Below are 18346 nucleotides of genomic sequence, written 5' to 3'. Positions count from 1 at the left end.
CATACGCAGGCGACAAGTGAGTGACGATATCGGTCATGCGAGCTCCTTCGAGCAGCGAGTCCCAGTATGCCTGGGCCCCATCTCTCTCGGATTCGCGGGCGGCGAGAATGAAGTCTGTGAAGGTAGGACAGTTGGTGGGAGCGGTTTGACCTTGATACAGCGCGACGAGGTCGTCAATGAGGATCTGCATCGACATTCCGTCGTACTGCGCATGCGACAGACGCATTACCATGATACTTTCGCTCTCTCCGCCGAGGAACAGGAAGCGGAGCATGGGCTGTCCAAGAGCAACGGGTTCAAGCTGATCGGCCTTGACCCAGGCGGTCGTGACATCTTGCTGTTGCGACTCGGGGCACTGTGTAGCCTGAAAGTCAGGCACCATCGAGCGTAGAATAACCTGGAAGAGGCGCCGCTTGAATGGGACAAATGATGTGCGGAGGATGGTATGGCTCGCGACCAGAGTATAGCAGGCCTCGCGGAGACGAGACTCGTCGATATGGCCTCTGAGGTGGAAGGCGAAGTAGTTGGTACTGCCACGGCCTTTGAGGATGCTGCTCTCTATGAAGCCTAACTGGGATGGGCTGGCCTCTACAATGTCTTGGATATCAGATGGGCTCACACCGACCCGTGGGCAGATGATCTCCTCGACGAAACCAGAAGTGGCGAGAGAACCAAGGGATGACAGAGGCTCGCGAGCAATGTGCTTCCGCGTGGACATGTCAGCTTCGCACGGTTTATCTACAACATCTGTTTCAAGGATCCGGCATAGGACTCCGAGACTTTGATGCCGGAGGACATTGGCGATTGATATTGCGAGCCCTGCAGATCGACAGGTGTTGACAAGCTTGATGGCCAGGATCGAGTCACCACCAAGGTCGAGGAAAGTGTCCTCGAGGCTGATCGCTGCCGCATCCTTGTTCAGCACACTGGCCCAGAGCTCACGCAGACGTTGCTGCAGGTTTGTAAGCTCGACACGGTCAGGTAAACTGCTCGAGTTTCTTGGAGATGAGGAGTCTGCAAAGAAGTCAAAAGCAATCCGACGCAGCTCGTTGCGATCAATCTTGTGAGACGGAAGGTATGGAAGTTGCCGAAGGGGGAGGATGACCGAAGGCACCATGTAGGATGGGACGGAGGCCATCATCGTGGCTCGAAACTTGTGTCTGGCCTCGAAGGCTGAGGCAGTTTGTCGCGAGTCTCTACCAGAAGCAACCAGAGGGAAGTCTTCGCACTCATCGCCGGCGGCGGCAAAAGCTACGAGCCTGACCTCTCTGCTACCACTACCGCCGATATCGACGGCTTCCACAGCGACCTGATATTTCCTGCGCAGGGCCTGGTGAGCGCGGTGCTCAACCTCGCCGAGCTCGACGCGTTGGCCGCTGATCTTGATCTGCCGGTCCTTTCGCCCGGTGTACCGATACGACCCGTCGGCGTTCAGCCGGACGAGGTCGCCAGTCTTGTACATTTTTCGGGTCTCGCCTACACAGCGGTTGGCCCAGAGAGGATTCATGATGAATGCTGAGGCGGTTCGGGAGGGATCGTTCAGGTAGCCACGTGATAGTTTTGTCTGGGAGTGTTAGCTATGGGCGGAAACGGGTAGAAACAGCGCGAGAGGAGATATATCAGCTTACCCCCTCGATCAAAAGCTCCCCTATGGAGCCTGGCGGTGCAAGGACATTATGATCAGCCGGGTTGACAATCCAATACTTGCAATTCCTCGGGAAACCTATGTTGTTGGACTGTAGAGGGCTGACAGACGGGCAATCTACGATGCTGCTCATGACGGAGCACTCTGACGGCCCGTAACCGAGCATCAGCCTTACCCGGCCTAACCAGCGCTGTATCTGATGCTCGGGTGTCGACTCTCCAACCAGAACGATGGTATGAACGCTACGGATGTTCTCTGGCTGTAGGGTGGCGACGAATGAAGGAGTTACAGTCAACGTGTCGACCTTCATCCTGTTGATAGCCGCCTCGATATTATCCATCCGCTCCGCCTCGGACGGGATGCACAAGCAGCCTCCAGACATGAGTGTGCAGAGGATCTCGCACACGGCGGCGTCGAAGTTGTATGAGGCGAATTGCAGCACCCGTGCCCTTGAATCAAGACCGATCGCGTCGATCAGACCAGCTGCACTGGAGCACCAGGCCGCGTGCTCGATCACGACACCCTTAGGCATGCCGGTGCTTCCCGAGGTGAAGATGACATATGCAGCATGTCGACTGCGGTTGGAGAGTTGCGTGTGGGCGTGATTAGACGTGACTGGAGCCAGCCGCTGCATGAGCTCGGCGTCCACAACAAGAGGAGCGATGGTTCGATCGACTTGATGATTAGACGAGAGTTGCTTCCTCACCGCTTCCGAGGTGAGCACGAGACGGGCATTTGTCTGCTCAAAGACAGTTTGGAACCGCCCTGGCTGAGTGGCGTCCATCGGAACAAATGCAGCGCCCGCCTTGAGAACAGCTACCACGGCCACGACGAACCACAGACTCTTTTCCACACACACCGGCACGAGAACCTCTGGCCCGACCTCGTGATGATCCGCGAGATGAATGGCAAGCTGAGTTGACAAGGTCTCGAGTTCTTGATATGTGAGCTGTCCGTCCCAAGAGCAGACAGCAGGGCCGTCAGGACTCTTTTTCGCAGTGGCCGATATAACCTCATCCACACAGCTGCTGCCATAAGGATTAATGTCGGTGTTTGCGTCTAGAGCGGTGGTCTGTTCTGCTGAATTTTGTGCATCTCCCTCCCTGATTAGACACCACTCTGCAAGTGGACGATGGCTCATCTCCATGATACACTCAACAGCCCTACTGAATGTCCGCGAGACCCCTCTCGCCTGGACAGCCGTCATGTGAGAAGCCCTGTAGTTGATTGAGGCACGGAAGCCCGAGCCGTTTGCCGCAGGCCACACATTCACTGTCACATCGTACTCGGCGCCGTCGTCTCCCCCGAGTGCGTCGAAACTTAGGCTGCTTTCTCGCGAGGAAGCTTTCATGTCGTCACTCTTGTTCTGGGCGAAGAAAGACATGCCTGTATTGAACATCGCTTCGGGGCGTCTGGAGGACGCTGAGGGCCCCGTCGATGGCTGCTGTTGGTGGCGATGCAGCACATCGGCCAGGGAGACAAACTGGTGGTTGAGGCTGTTGGACCAGCTGTCTTGCATGGCCTCCAGCATCTTGATACCAGTCTTGCTATTGTCATTGCCTAGGTTGACTCTGACGATGAGCATGTTGCAGACGACACCGATGATCGACTCGATGCCCTCGACAGCGGCGTCGCGGCCGGACGCTAGGAAGCCGAAGCAGACATCGTCCATGCCTGTATAGGCTCGCAGGACAAGAGCCCAGGCCATTCTAAAGACGCTAGCCGGCGTGAGACCATACTCGAGACAGAAGTCGAAGATGGCCTCAGATGAGATGCCCAGCTCGGCTGGGATTGACTGCATTCTCCACGTTTCTCGAGCGTCACTCGCGTCGAGATACTGCCGGATGGTGCTCTCCTTGAGCGCTGGGAAGTGACACGATGGGACGCCGTCAAGATAGTTTACCCAGTAGGCAAAGGAATCATCGGCGGACAGACCCTCGACATGGGCAACATAATCTCCGAAGCCCGGTGGACGCAACTCGCCTGCCGACCCGAGACGCAAACCGTCGTAGGCCAAAGCGATATCGTTTAGGAGGACGGGCATGGAGAATCCATCGATCAGCGCGTGGCTGATCTCGAGATACAGGTAGACTATGTCTGCGGTGCGGCAGAGGAGCAAGCTGTGCTCGGGATCGAGGGCCTTTCTCGTTGTGTTGGCTGTGGTACCGCTGGCGGATAGCTTGCGCATCTTGTCTAGAGTGACATGTTCATCGTCGTCTTCACCACAGTCTATGCCATCCATATACTCCATATGTTGGACTCGAGGAGAGAACTCCCGAAGGACAACTTGGTAAAAGCCTTGACCTGTGGCCATCGTGTCCTCGATGATGACCGTTCGCAGAGCATCATGCCGAGCAACGACAGCCTTCCAAGCCGCCTCTAGTCTCCCCATGTCCACCGGCTTGGCCGTCTCGGATGTGACGGCATAGAGGAATGACTCCCTGTACGAGCTGGCAGAGCGCGCTTGACTGATCAAAATGCCTTTCTGCGTCGGTCCGCAGGGGTATATAGCCGCGATGTCGGCCAGGCTAGACAGTTTGAGAGCTGGCACGATCTCGTCTTTGATACGGTCCAACTGTTGGTATGTGAGGTGAGGCATCTGGGGGAAGTCGCTCAGCGTTGGTTCGGGGGTTACGGATGCAAGCCGCTCTACGGCCGACTCGAGGAGCTTGCGATAGTTGGAGATCCAGGCATGAACCCTGGCACGATGACGAGTTTTGCGGTTAATGGTGAAGGTGAATGTCGCCCGTCCGTCGCCGGATAATTGGACGCTGACGTCGAAGAGGGCTAACCTGCGGCAGTTGGGTCCAACGTCCGTGGTGGTATGGATGCTGCTGCTGTCCTCAAGTTGCTCCAGCGGAGATGATGAAGCAGAGAGGATGTCTTGAGGGATTTGTACTAGAAGAGCATCGTCACGTTCGAGCTTCTGGTGACCGCCAATGTAATTGAACAGGATCTCCATTGGCCATTGGCCAGCAAAAGCCTCCTGTCCTTCCCAGGACCACTCTTTGCCCACCACTCTAGCACGAGCATCTTTGACTCGACGTATCGCGTCTACAAGAGCTTTACCCGCTTCAGCTTCTTCAGAATCTTCGGCAGAGGCTAGCTGGACTTGCAGAGGATGGATGACGGTGAGCCAGCCAACGGTGCTAGACAGATCCACGCTGCCGTCCCACGCACACTCACGGCCATGACCCTCACAGTATACGGGCGGCAGGGATGCACCTCCCCTCTCCGGGAAGACAGCCGCGAACGAGGACAACAGAGCTGAGATGAAGAGGTCCTCGGGCTTGGTTTTCAGACGCTCGTTGCAGGCGGGGCTGAGGAGGGAGGATGTCGTCTCCGCATCAAGCGTGAAGCCAGCGCTGAGAGTGTCGCCGAAGATGTTGGTGTCTGGCGAGATGCCCCAGAACCGGCAGTCAGCCTCGGGGACTTGGAACGAGCTGACTAGGTCTTGAAGCGCTTGTGATGTTTGTGAAATTTGTTGTGCCTGCATTCTAGTCCATGCCTGGAAGGAGACGACGTCTCTGCTCAGAAGTTTTCCGGTACTGATGAACTCCTCCAAGTCTTGGAGAATGATTCGCCATGAGACTGAGTCGATGACTAGATGGTGGGCCGCCATGAAAAGGTGTTGGTGCTGTTGACTTGTGACGCGAGCTGATGGAGGCAAAAGGGTTGCAGGCTCGCGTATATCGAACAAGTGTGCACAGAAGACGGCACCACTGACAGCATCAAGCCGACATTGAGCCTCTGCCATGATGGACTCACTGTCAGCCTGAGACATGGAATGGTGTTGGACCATAGGTGAGACGTCTGCGGAGGGAAGAATTCGTTGCTTCCAGACACCATCAGCCTCGGTGAATGATGCCCGGAGCATCGCATGCTGCTCGACAATGGCCTGGACCGCTCTGGAAACCTCCTGAGGCGTCACCTCTCGGGTAAATCGTACAAGGACACTCTGGTTGTAGTGGCTTGAACTTGTGGGCGACGACGTACGAGAGCGCATCTGGCCCAGGCCAGCCTTGAAGTAGAGCTTCTGGACAGGCGACAGATGAAACTCGGTTTCGGCAGGACCTTCGTGGATATTTGATACGGTCAAATCTTGCTTTCCACCCGAATCGGCGATGGCTTGTGCGCGCTCCGCGAGATGACGGATGGATTTGCTCTGCAAGATGTCCTTGGTCTGGACGGCGATATTCTCATAGCGACAGCGAGCCATGGCCTGTATGGCTGTGATGGAATCGCCCCCGAGGCTGATGAAGGAGCGGCCAACGAGAACTTGGTCGACGTCCAGACCGAGGACCCTGGCAACGATCTGCCGCAGTCGCTGCTCCATCTCATTGTTACTTGGCAGGCCAGCATCTTCCTCATAGGCGCCGGCAAAAGCCATGATCTCGTCAGCAGTCTCGTGGCTCATACTCTCAAGCCAGCTGGCGATATCACGCTTCCCGATCTTGGCAGAGGGTGTCAGGGGTACACGGTAGACCACTGCCCATACGGACGGAACCATATACGACGGAACCTGGGCCTCAAGCCGCATCTTGATGTCGTTGATCTGAAGAGACGCAATAGCTCTGTCGGGTCCGCTGACCAGCTTCAAGATGGCGTTGCTCTCCGCAGTGGTGCTGGCAGTGAAACCGAGAGCCAGGGTGGCCACCAACCTCCCCTTGAACCTGCCCGCGTTGGGATGAATTACAGCGGCGATCCTGACCTGCTCGTGTGCCATGAGATGATGCTCCACCTCGCCGGGCTCGAATCGCTGCCCATGGAGCTTCAGCTGCATGTCCTTGCGCCCGACGAAGCTGATCATGCCGTCCGCCGGGTCGTATCGCACCAGATCGCCCGTCTTGTACATACGGCTGTTTCCCGGCCTCCCGAACTCCTCCAACCAGGCAGCTCCGTGGACAAACACCTCGGCTGTCTTGCCTGGCTGTCCCAGATAGCCTCTTGCGAGCCCAACAGAGTCAAGCAGTAGCTCCCCAACGCACCCAACCGGTGTCAGCAAGTTGTGATTGTGCGGCTCGGCGATCCAGCAACGGCTTCCAGCTCCTTTGCCAATGGCAGTGCAGTCCGAGTCTAGTGTCACACGGTTGTTGAGGGCGGAGACAACAGAACACTCGGACGGTCCGTAGACGTTCATCAGGCGAACTGTATTGGACCAGAACCGATCCGTTTGGGACAAGGCCTCACCGCATAATATAAGCGTCTTGAGGGAAGGGACTTCGTTTCTGGGTAGGAGGCGGCCGACAGAAGGTGTCATCATGGCCCAGTTAACGCCTAGCTCCTGAATGACGTCCACCAACTCGGCCGGGTTGGTTCGGGCCTCGTCACGGGCTAGACACACGCAGCCTCCCTGGGTCAAGGTCGAAAAGGTCTCGACGATGTACGGGTCGAAGCTGTACGCAGCGTGCTGGAGTGAGCGGGACATCTGCGAGATGTGCATTTTGACGGCAAAGGAGGCTGAACATGAGACGAAAGAGCGGTGTTCGGTGATGCTTGCCTTGGGCCTGCCCGTCGTCCCGCTTGTAAAGACGACATACGCCGCGTTCTCCGGCTTGACGATTGGCAAGGCTCTGATAGCGCCAGGGAAGGTCTCGGTCTCGGTCTCAATCTCTGCCTCTGACTCTTCCACGCCTTCACTGATGGACTGCATGGTCGACGCGTCTATCGTTAAAATCGTGCGTCCGTCTCGTCGAAGGAGATCTGAGTACAGCTCAGAAGCGAGGATAAAGTGCGCCTCTGTTATGTCAATCTGGTCCTCAAGTCTTTGTGGAGGATGCGCCGGATCGAGCATGCACATGACGCCGCCCGCCTTGAGAACGGCAAGCTGAGCCATGACTGCCCATGCTGACTTCTCAAAGATGACCGGTACGATTTGCTCCACCCGTACCCCCATGCCATGAACAAGATGCCTTGCTAGCTTGGCCGACATGGCGTCGAGCTGGGCGTACGTGAGGTCAAAGTCCCAGGCACGTATGGCGGGTGCGTTGGGTCTTTGGGTGGCGTTCATGCTAACAATCTCGTGGATGCAGTCCTCGACTATCTTGGGGTCCTCGTGATTCCATTCGCGGATACGCAACTTGTCCTCGGCGCTGCAGAAGTCTAGGGTGCCGAGCGGTGATTCATCCTCGGCGCGGTCAATCAGCTGCTGAACAAGCCAGTCAAAGTGACTTGCTAACCGGGCGGCGTAGGGAACAACTTGGCCGTCATAGGACATCCTGATGGTAAAGCTCTGGTTGTCTTCCTGGAGGAAGCACTCGGCGACGAGGGCGTATACATGGTAGTCGGCGTGGGTGCTGGCGATCATCTTGAGCCCGTCAGGAGGTTCGTTCCAGCCCATCCCATCACTCTTTGTGCTGCTGCTACTTCTTCCGTCCGGAAGATGAACAACAAACAGATTCTGAAAGGCCACATTGCGGCTCACACCGGCCATGTTATGCAGGCCCCAGTGCTCGTACTGGATCATGTCCGCAGCCTGCGCCTGGATATCCTCGAGGAAGCCCGAGATGGGCTGCTCCCTTCCGAGATACACCTTGACCGGCACTGTTGCCAACGTCGGCCCATTGATCCTCTCGACACCGTCTACAGCTGCGCTTCTCCCGGATACGGACGCTCCAAAGATGACGTGTTCCGCGTTGGCGGTGTTGGCGTACCGCCCAGTGACGAGGGCCCACGCGGCTCGGAGGATGGTCGGCGTCGTGATGTGAGCGCCTGCCGATCGGCTTCTCGTGACGCTGATCAGGCGGGAATGAGAGCCACTGATACGTGGGACGTACGTGTTGGTCGGGAGTTGTGGGATCGTTGCTGGAGGGGTGTCGCCGGCGAGCTGGGAAGCCCAGTACGTGGCGCATGCAGCTTCGTCTTTGGAGCTGATATGGGCGATGAAGTGGTTGAACGGAAGGACAGTAGGCAGCTCCTCCTGACGGTAAGCCTTCTGCAGCTGCTCTAGAGTCAGGTTCAGGCTCCATTCGTCGAAGAGTCCATGATGTGCCGTCCACACGAGGCAAGGCTCTTCATCGTCGTCCGCGTTGTCTGCCGGCTCCAGGACAGCGAACCTGTTTAGAGGCGAGCCCCAGGCGAGGGCAATGTCTAGGTCATCGGCAAGGTACTTCTCCTTCGAGCACGCGACGGGATGCAGCCAGGTAATTGACTGATTGAGGACGACCTGCATGTTGCTGGTACCTTCGATGCTCACGAACCTGGTCCGGAGGATCGGGTTTGCTGCAACAACGACTTCCCAAGCACGCTTCAGGCGGTTGAGGTCCACCGTCTTCCGAGGCAATGGGAACACGCCGCGGTGGAGGTAGGCGCCTTGTTTCTCAACCGAGATGGCCATGAGACCTTCTTGGAGGGGAGTGCAGGGATACATATCAAGGATATCATCCGGAGCAATTCGGCATTGGATTGCGGCTGTGGATATCAGCCAGTCGACCGACTTGTCTCCAAGATCCAGGAGTGCGAATGGCTTAATGTCAGCGGGATGAGACGAGATAGCTCCCGATCCCAAATCGTATACTCCCATCTCGGAAGCCATGTCGCAGAGCCTCGGGCGCTTGAAGATGTCCGCCACCGCGATTGCCAGACCGTATTTGCTCCGCGCAATTGACGCGAGTCTCATAGCAGCGAGAGAGTCCCCTCCAAGGCGTGTGAAACTCGTCTTGCGGCCAATCATGTCCGGCTGCACGCCCAGAGTCTCTACCCAGGCTTTTCGAAGCGTCTCCTCCGCCTCGCTTTCAAGCCTTTCTTGAATGGCGCCTCCCGCGAGCGAGTACTGGCGGAAGAGGGTTGCTGGGATCTTTGCAGCATTCCTGCGGAGGGTCCTACGATCCAACTTCCCCGAAGGTGACAATGGGAATGCAGAGAGTGCAATGAAAAGTGTCGGGATCATGTAGGGAGAGAGGACGCTTGCCAATGCGGTCTGCAAGGCCTGGAACTGGACAGTGAGATCTTGCGGAAGTTCCAAGAAGTTATTCTCTCCATGAATGTCCGTCTTTTCTGGCCCATTTCTCCCGTCATCTTCTTCTCCTTTCCCTCGAGCTAGAGTAATGAACGCCGCCAGCGTCTGGCTACCCTTGCGGATCTCCGGCTCGATGACTTCAACCGCCAGAGTCCCCAGGGCGTCGTAGTGGGAGAGCATATGTTGCTCGATCTCGTGAAGCTCTATCCTCTGTCCGTGGAGCTTGGATTGCGTATCCTTCCGACCGATAAACTTGATACTGCCGTCTGAGTTGAGGCGAATGAGATCGCCCGTCTTGTACACACGAGTAGGGACGGCGTCTTCGCCGTGATTCTTAGAACGCTGTTCAACGAGCCACGATGGTGGGTTGACGAAGGCTTGGCGTGTTTTTTCTTCATTGTTCAGATAGCCGTCGGCGAGGTTGAAGCCCTCGATCATCAGCTCGCCAACGCCTCCAATTGGCACAAGGCGCTCAGAGTCTTCCGGGTCGACGACCCAGCATATGCAGCCCGCTTGATGGCCAATATTAGTCGGATCAGCGGATATGTAGTTGTTCACGGCTGTGCTGACGCCGCACTCGCTTGGCCCGTACGCGTTCATCAGCCTTACGTGCCCCTTCCACTGCGCAATATCCAACCGGGCCATGGGCTCACCGCAGAGGACGAGAGCCTTTACACCCGGGATGTCAGCCGGCGCGACGAGACGGGCGACAGTCGGTGTTAGGATAGCGAAATTGACCTGCGTCTCGTTTATCATGTCTGTGATGCCGTCGGTCCTCTGTCTCTCGCTGGGAACACAGACGCAGCCTCCGAAAAAGAGGGGCATGATAATCTCGGCTATGCTCGCGTCGAAAGAGTACGAGGCGTACTGCAGCATGCGGGAGCTGCGCGAGAGCTGGAGTCGTCTTCCTTGGGCCTGGGCTGCAGTGCAGAAGGCTGAATGGCTAGTGACGATGCCTTTGGGCTGGCCCGTCGTTGCGCTGGTGAATATGATATACGCTGGGTCGAGAGGGGTAACGACGTGGATTGGAGAACTGTGAGTCTCGCTCAGATCGTCTTTCAGACAGTTTGGACATGACATGACCTGAGCCATGACACTGTCGTCAACAAGGAAGATTTTGACACCGAGTACAGCGACCAGGTCGTTAAGAAGCATGGATTCCTTCTTGCTGGCTAAGACGAACCGAGCCTGCGTGTCTTTGACGATGCCCATCGTTCTATCAGCCGACACGTGCTTGGGATCCAGGAGAAGGAATGAGCCACCAGCCTTCAGGACGGCCAGCATGCTGATGACTGCCCAAGCAGACTTCTCGAAGCACAAAGGCACGGTAGAGCCAACTCCGATTCCGAGATGTGCGAGGTGACGAGCAAGTCGCGTAGTAGTGTCTTCTAGCTCCTCGTACGTGTAGCTCCCGTCCCAAGACTCGACAGCTGGGGCAGCAGGATATGCAGCTACATTCAAGGAAATAATGTCGTGGATGCATTCGTCGACTCGTGGAGGGACGGTCTCATTCCACGCCCAGAGCTGCTTCTGCTGACCACTGCCAACAAGATGCATCTCCCGCGCGGTGATGGTTGCTGATGATGAAGAGTGGAGCAGAGATGTTAAGGCTGCCGAGAATGCATCAACCAGATGTTGAGCTTGACCGGGACAGACGGAGGACGTCCAGTGAGCGAGTGCCACTTCGAGGCTGTCACTGGTGACGTGAATGTCGATGATGGCGTTGTATTCGGTTGGTTCGTGTATATACACTGGCTCTAGTGCAAGCAATGCTTCGGAAAGAGCGACACGTGGTTGATGAACCTGGAAGTTCAGGATAGTATTGAACAGTGCTTGTTGTCGTTGCTGCTGGAGCCGGCCGCTGCCGGGCCCTAGCATGAGGTTTCGCTGGACGTGGGCGAGAGAGCAGTATTGGTACTGGAGATCCCGGAGCGAGTCATCCTGAATGCCGCGGAGTACGGCATCGAGCGTATCGGAGAGATCGCAGCGGCAGGCAAGAATATTGACAAACGCGCCAATAGCATTCTCCTTGATGATTCGCGAGCGGTCATCGTCGGCGTCGAGGTCATCGCGACCGGAGACGAGATAGCCGAAGCACGGGTTGTCGGAGCCGGTATAGGCCCGGAGTACGAGCGACCAGGCAAGCTTGAACACTGTGGGCAGGGTGATATTGCGTGACTGGCAAAAAGCATTCAGAGAGTCGAGAGAGGGTAGAGATTTAGCCTGGGTGACTTGGAGAGACCCATCCTGCACAACTCCGTCGTCGAGGACGGGCAAGTGACACGGCTGAATATGTTTGAGAACATTTGCCCAATACTCTAGCTCCTTGGTTGAATCACGTCCTTGTGTAAAGGAGACCAGCTCGCGGTAAGCCGGTGCCTCTGGGAGTTGTTCCCCGCCATGGTAGAGACTGATGAAGTCCCGGACAAGGATGTCACCCGAAGCCCCGTCAATGAAGGCATGGTTGATGTCGATTCTAATGAACCTGCTCCCATCGCTGACATCAATAATGGTCAGCCTATGAGGAGGGAGTGCATCCCGAACAGGGAGGCTCAGCGGCTCTCTTAGGACAGCGTCAAGTTCACTGACCAGACAAGTCAACTTCAGAATTCTGGGCTCTACCATTTTGAGGACAACTTGGCAGAAGGCGCCGTCGCGGGAGACCATGTCGGGTATAAATATTGTCCGAAGGGCAGAGTGACGCTGGATAAGCTTGATCCAAGCTTCTTCAAGGCGCTGTAGGTCGATGGAGTGAGAGCGAGACACCGGAGCTACCTGAAAGACAGTAAAGCACTGGTACAGACTGGGCTCCTTAGCCTGACTGAGCAGGAGGCCTGTCTGCATGGGCGATGTGTCATAAACATCTTCAACGTTGTTCAGTGACACGCCCAGCTCGGGAAGAATTGAGGAAAAGAGGTTGTCGAGACCATCATATCCAGTCGTGAGGAGTGGGAAGTCACTGAGCGTGTAAGAATGTCGGGCTTGGGCGAGTACAGATACGAAGGCATGCAGACCCTCCTCGCACTTTTGAACCCATGTTGCAATGGCGGCTTGGTGCTTCATGCTTTTGTTATACTCAAACTTGAGCCGGAGACAGCCCCGGACAATTTCGGCCGTGATTTCGAAGAGACCGGGGCGGTGAAACTCGGGCCCAATGTCGTACTCTTCTGGAAAGAAGATTTCTTGCTCAAACAGCCCGTCAGGTCTCTCCAACTGTTGGTAGAGACCCAGAAAGTCGAAGACAATCTCGGGTGTAGGTGCTGAGGAACCGAAAGCCTTCACGCCGTCTGGGTGAAGGAAACGCGACGCAAAGTACGACCAGCCGTTACTTGGGACACATCTTTGGGCGTCTTTGACGCGCCTAAGCGTGCCAAGTAGATCATCTTTTATGGGATTTGTTTCAGTAAGGATGGGATACATGGTCGTAAACCAGCCGACAGTTGAGGAGATGTCGATGGAGTCATCCCAAGGCTCTCGCCCGTGCGACTCGCGGAAGACGATTGGTGGCTGGCGGTCGTAAAAGACCTCGGCGAAAGAGTGTATGACAGCAGAGAGAAACAAATCGACTGGTTCAGTGCGCAGAGCCTCGTGTAGCTTTGGTCCCATGAGGAGGGACGTCGTGGGCGAGTCTAGATTTACGACTGACCTGGTAACGTTGCCGAACTTGTTCTCTCTGTTCTCCACCCCCCAGTAATCCAGATTTGGAGGTGTCAATCGATTGTGGCGAGGGAGAGCGACTCTAGGAGACAATAGTCTGCTCGCGTAGTCCGCTTGGAGTCTACACCATACCTGCCAGGAAAGGGACCTCTGAGGCCGGAGGGCGCCAACGCCGTCTTGCAGGACGACTTCCAGCTCCCGGATTATAATCCTCCAGGATACGAGATCAATGATGGCGTGGTGGGCGATCATGGACAGCAGCTGGCCCTGGGGCTCGTTGATGAGGTCGACGACGAAGCCAGGTCCACTGAAGACGTCAATAGCACACTGGCTACTGAGGATGATGGCGTCTATCTCTTCATGGTCAGAGATCCGGTGCTCTCTCAAGAGGAAGGTGTTTTCAGTAGACTCTGGGATCATTTGCCGCCATCTGGCACCAGGCAAGGGCGAAGCTGGCTGAACAAATCGGCACCGGAGGATGGCATGTCTCTCAGCCATCAAGTCCAATGCTTGTTCCATGTCCCCCACTGACAATGGGCGTTTCACACGCAGCTGAAAGCTCTGATTGAATCGGTTGCTTCCTCCTGCCAGCGTACACTCCGGCTCCCACTGGAAGTAGAGCTGTTGGATGGGTGAGAGATCGAAGGGCACACCGAGCGAGTCTCTGTCTTCCGGAAGAATCGTATCGACCTGGGCGTCGGCTAATTTGGCACAAGATGCAAGCCAACTGATAGATCTGGAGCGCAGGATATCGTGCGTGCTTAGGACTATGTTCTCAGCTAAGCACTGAGACTTGAGATGGAGAGCTGAGATGGAGTCGCCGCCGAGGTTGATAAAGCTCTTCCCTGGCGAGATAGATTCGAAGGGTAGATTCAACACAAGTCCGATTTGGCGACGAATCGTATCCGTGATTGGATTTAACCCCTCGGCAAGAGAAGTGATCTCTTCCCTCTCGTCCTGGTCTAGGAAGCACTCAATTCTATCCGTGGCCGGCGTGTCCATTGCATTGATCCATTCTTTGACGTTGCGTCTGTCGATCTTGCCTGAAGGTCTCAAGGGAAAAGATTGAAGCACAAACCAACTTGAGGGAATCATGTACCCTGGCAGTCTTAGCCTAAGGAGATCTCTCATGCCTCGGATGGACTGGCGAAGTTGACCCAGCTCTGACTCTGGTTGCGAGGCCCCGAACTCGACAGCACTCAAGGCCACATCTGACTCGGTCGTCTCCATGCTTACATGGGATACTACCGCCACGAGGCGATCCTTTCGGGCCCCATGTTCAGGCACAACGGCCACGGCGAGCCTGACGCCACGGTCCGCACATAGATGCTGCTCAACAGCACCGAGCTCGACACGCATCCCTCTGACCTTGACCTGGGCGTCTTTCCTCCCAAGGAAGACGACCGAGCCGTCCATCATTCGCCGCACGATGTCCCCAGTCAGATAGATCCTCCGACTGTGCGAGGCCGGGAACTCTGATGACCATTCCGGGGAGTCGACAAACGCCCTGGCCGTCTGCTCGTCGTCGCCGAGATATCCCCGGCCCAGGTGAGGCCCTTCTATGGCGAGCTCTCCAACCGCCCCGACGGGAACCAAATGGTGGTGGTTCGCGGGGGAGACGACCCAGAACAGTCCGCCGACAGGCCACCCGAAGTTGGCCGCCTCAATGGGCGAGACGTCGCTCGGATCCGGGGAGCGCATCAGACGGACTGCCGAGGCAACGCAGCACTCACTTGGGCCGTAGCCATTTATCAGCCGGACTCTACCTGCCCACGTCTCGATGTCGACCTCAGCCGGCGCCTCTCCCATAAGGACCAAGGTCCCAAGGCCGGGGAGCACGTCGTCCGGCCGGATGGTCTTGACAAGTGACGGCGTGAGATAGGCCCAGTTCACGCCAAAGTCCCGGATGATGCCAGCGAGCCCCTTTTCCTCTCGAGTCTCCTCGTCGGGCGTGCATACACAACCACCGCACAGCAAGGTTGTCAGATTCTCATAGATACTAGTATCGAAGGAGTATGACGCGGCCTGGAGAATGCGGCTCGAAGAGTCCATTCCTGTCGCGTGAATGAAGTCAAGGGACGTAGACAGGTATCCGGAATGCTCGACGCAGACGCCCTTGGGCTCACCTGAGCTACCGGAGGTGAAGACGACGTATAGAAGGCTCGATGGCTTGACCGAGGTCTGAGGAGGAGCTATGCTGCGTGGTCGAGGCAGTGCGGCGATCGATTCAGGGGTCACTTCGTGGATGACGAGAGGACTGCCGTCATTGTCACCCTCGTCGCCACTCCATATGGCACGGCACGAAGCGGAACAAAGAAGGAGTCTAGCACCGGTTCGCTGGATCGTCGCCCGCAAGGTGTCGGTAGGGAACGAAGGATCTAGCAGCGTAAAAGCGGCCCCAGCCTTGACGACAGCCAGCATGGCGACAGTGGCCCAGGCCGACTTGCCGAAGCAGAGGGGCACGACCGACTCTGGCCCGATGCACTCGCGAACAAGAAAGTGTGCTAGAATGTTGGAGGCCTTGTCAAGTTCGCGGTAGGTTAGCGAGGCGTCCGAGGCGTAGACGGCGGGCGAGTTCGGGCTCGATGTAGCGTTCCTAGCGATGTACTCGTGGATGAGGCCACTAACGGGAGGCGGACAGGTATGATTCCACGAAAGGGTCTTCTGCAGGTCTTCCGAGCTCATCCCTATTTTTCGCAGATGGCTGAGGGGCGAGTCGGGATTGGAGATGAGGTGGGAGGCGATGGCCCGATAGTTGGCGGCGATGAGAGACGCAGCCTCCTCAGAGAGGTGTGAGCGAGAGAATCGGAGGCTGAACGACATTGAATGCGCTGATGAGTATGAAGATGGCTCAAGCACGACTAAAGCCAGGTCGATGCCTTCAAGATGGGCTAGGTGAAGATCTTCTCCCGGGACGGCCAGAAAACATACTGCCGTGTTGAACTGAGATCGACCGGGTCGTCCAGCGTGCCGAAGAAGTTCGGAAGTCGAAGAACATTGATGACTGACGGTAGCCTCCAATGATGCTCTACAGTCAAGCATCAGGGAAGATGCGTCCCCATCTTCTACAACCTGGACCGTACATGCCGCACAAGACAGAGAATGGCGATATTCTTCTGTCGTTGGAGTTCGAGTGGGATCCTGCCGGATCACGCCGAAGCTGGCTTGATTGCCTCCAAGGTAGAGATTGAGGAGGATCGACCATGCAGCCAAGTGAGCGCTGACGACGTCGACAGACTCATGGGTGGCGCGCGGCACATCAAAGTCGACCTTGCAGGCCAGCTGTGAGCCCTGATCTTTGCTTAGGAGGTCATTTCCAAGCCTAGGAAAGATACAGGGGGCTCGTTCGAGCGATTGAGCACACCAAGAGGGATGTTCCAAATTCCCTGGTTCATTGTTGCCAGCCATGTTTCAAGAGCAGCTGGAGACTGGAGAGCTTAGCGCTGGGACTGCACAATGGTGATGAGGGTATCGATGGAGTTCGCGGTACTGAATTCCGACGAGAACTTGCTCGAGCTAGCTTTTGGGGGAGACATGCCCTGCACCTTATTACCTAGAGAAAGGCGGTTGCCCATAGGGTGGTAGTCGGAGGGTTCCGCAGCCTGGGACTGGATACGCATTCGGCATCTGCAAATCAAATCCAGACAAGTCAGCAGCATTGCCGAAGATGGCTAGAATCCTGCTTCTGTGAGAGCTGAACAATTATCGACACGTCATATGACGCCACGTGCCAATAGAGGGTTTCAGACGCATGCAAGCGTCCGACGATGTAGCCTGCAGAGAGGGGGTATGAGACACAATGCAGAATGTAGAGCAACTGGGCCTCGGACTAGCTAGACATACACAACTACGAAGCTAACTCGCCCTTGTCACACTCCTAAACGACGGCCAGTTGCAATAAATATGCTGGACAGCGTCGTAAAGGTCTACTTTAGTTGGAACTCACTCTAAAAGGACATACCCCACAGAACAGTCACAATTTTATCAAGTGAGACCTGTAATTATCGATCAAACTCAGTTTAGCATATATAGTACTGGAGTTGCTCAAGGTGCAGCAAACCCTCCGTTCGACACCTCCGTACAGTTATCAATACGATACTACTAGCTATCTAGGCAGAAAGTGACAATCTTCCGACATACTGCTTTGCCTCTTCCCCCTTTCCTGAGCGGGTCCGCAAGAAGGACCACTGATCCAAGCTATAGATACGTCCCCTACTTCTTATGGGCGTCGAGGTGCTTGACAACGTGCTGAGTATCGATGTAGGCCTTGACCGCATCGATTTTGCCCTCAGGGGTGAAGTGGATCAGACCGACAGTCTCGTGGTTCCATGGCTCGCCTACAAATCGTCGGGTGTGAGCAAACCGCAAGAATAAGTTCTGTTTCACACACAGTCACCTACCAGAGTGAGTCGTCGCCTTGCTACCCAGGATAGCAACAGCCCAGTCATCGTCGCCGCCACCGATGATGTGAGGAGGCAGAGCCTCGACGGGGTGGTCGGTGTTGATGATGTCGGTCAGAGGGGGGACATCGGGATGCGCGCTGCTCGCGCTCAGGGCCTCCGAGCCATGGATATCAATACCCAGACCGGGGATAGAGATGTGGATGTTGTCAGTGAAGAGGTCCTCGAGGCCGCCGAAATGGAGGAGCGAGCCCGGGTCGTCCTTCTGGACGTGCTTGTGCAGAGGGTTCTGCTGGAGGAGGGCCGCGATCTGATCTTTGGTGGGAGCCATGATTGGAAGTGAAGAGAAGAATGGTTTGTAAAAGTGAAGAGTGTTCAAGGGATAGCTGAGTTGTATTGAGAATTTCTTGCAGGGTTGGTGTCTCACATAAAAGGAAGGATTCGATCGAGGCAGTCTCCTGGTCTTTATAGCTTCTGGCGCGCTCGTTTGCGTCATCCCCTCCTCCCTCTTGATATCAATCTTTGCGTTGATCTCTCCTCAGGCATCAATGCCGCTCTCCTGGCCCTTCCTCTCATCAGATCGACCAATTCCAGACCCAATCCGTTGCATCCGAAGATGCAACAACTCAACGGAATGACCTGAGGACAAGCTCACGCGCTCTTCTCATAGGCCACGACGCTTCCTGA

The 18346-nt window shown here is 56.1% G+C and overlaps 2 protein-coding genes across 2 annotated transcripts; both read right to left on the bottom strand.

Annotated features, from left to right (window-relative positions):
* Window positions 1-775: 775 nt before the first annotated feature.
* On the bottom strand, window positions 776-16094 carry BGZ61DRAFT_401297 (uncharacterized protein; the record flags this gene model as incomplete). Its single annotated transcript, XM_046243051.1, has 8 exons — window positions 10725-16094; window positions 7270-10685; window positions 5798-7218; window positions 3950-4294; window positions 3484-3838; window positions 3043-3447; window positions 1629-2970; window positions 776-1564 (listed from the first exon to the last, which is right to left on the bottom strand). Coding segments are annotated over exons 1-8 (13431 nt in total), but the record flags the coding sequence as incomplete, so codon positions are not given.
* A 1377-nt stretch (window positions 16095-17471) lies between these two features.
* Window positions 17472-17990, bottom strand: BGZ61DRAFT_538608 (uncharacterized protein; the record flags this gene model as incomplete). The annotated part of the gene is made up of 2 exons (XM_046254675.1): window positions 17472-17596; window positions 17660-17990. 2 exons carry the CDS (start codon window positions 17988-17990, stop codon window positions 17472-17474), a joined length of 456 nt encoding a protein of 151 aa, XP_046097568.1.
* Between the last annotated feature and the right edge of the window lie 356 nt (window positions 17991-18346).

Source organism: Ilyonectria robusta (assembly GCF_021365365.1).
Source record: "Ilyonectria robusta strain PMI_751 chromosome Unknown BGZ61scaffold_29, whole genome shotgun sequence".
In the NCBI taxonomy this organism is placed as follows: domain Eukaryota; kingdom Fungi; phylum Ascomycota; class Sordariomycetes; order Hypocreales; family Nectriaceae; genus Ilyonectria; species Ilyonectria robusta.
This window is presented reverse-complemented; position numbering and strand designations above follow the sequence as displayed.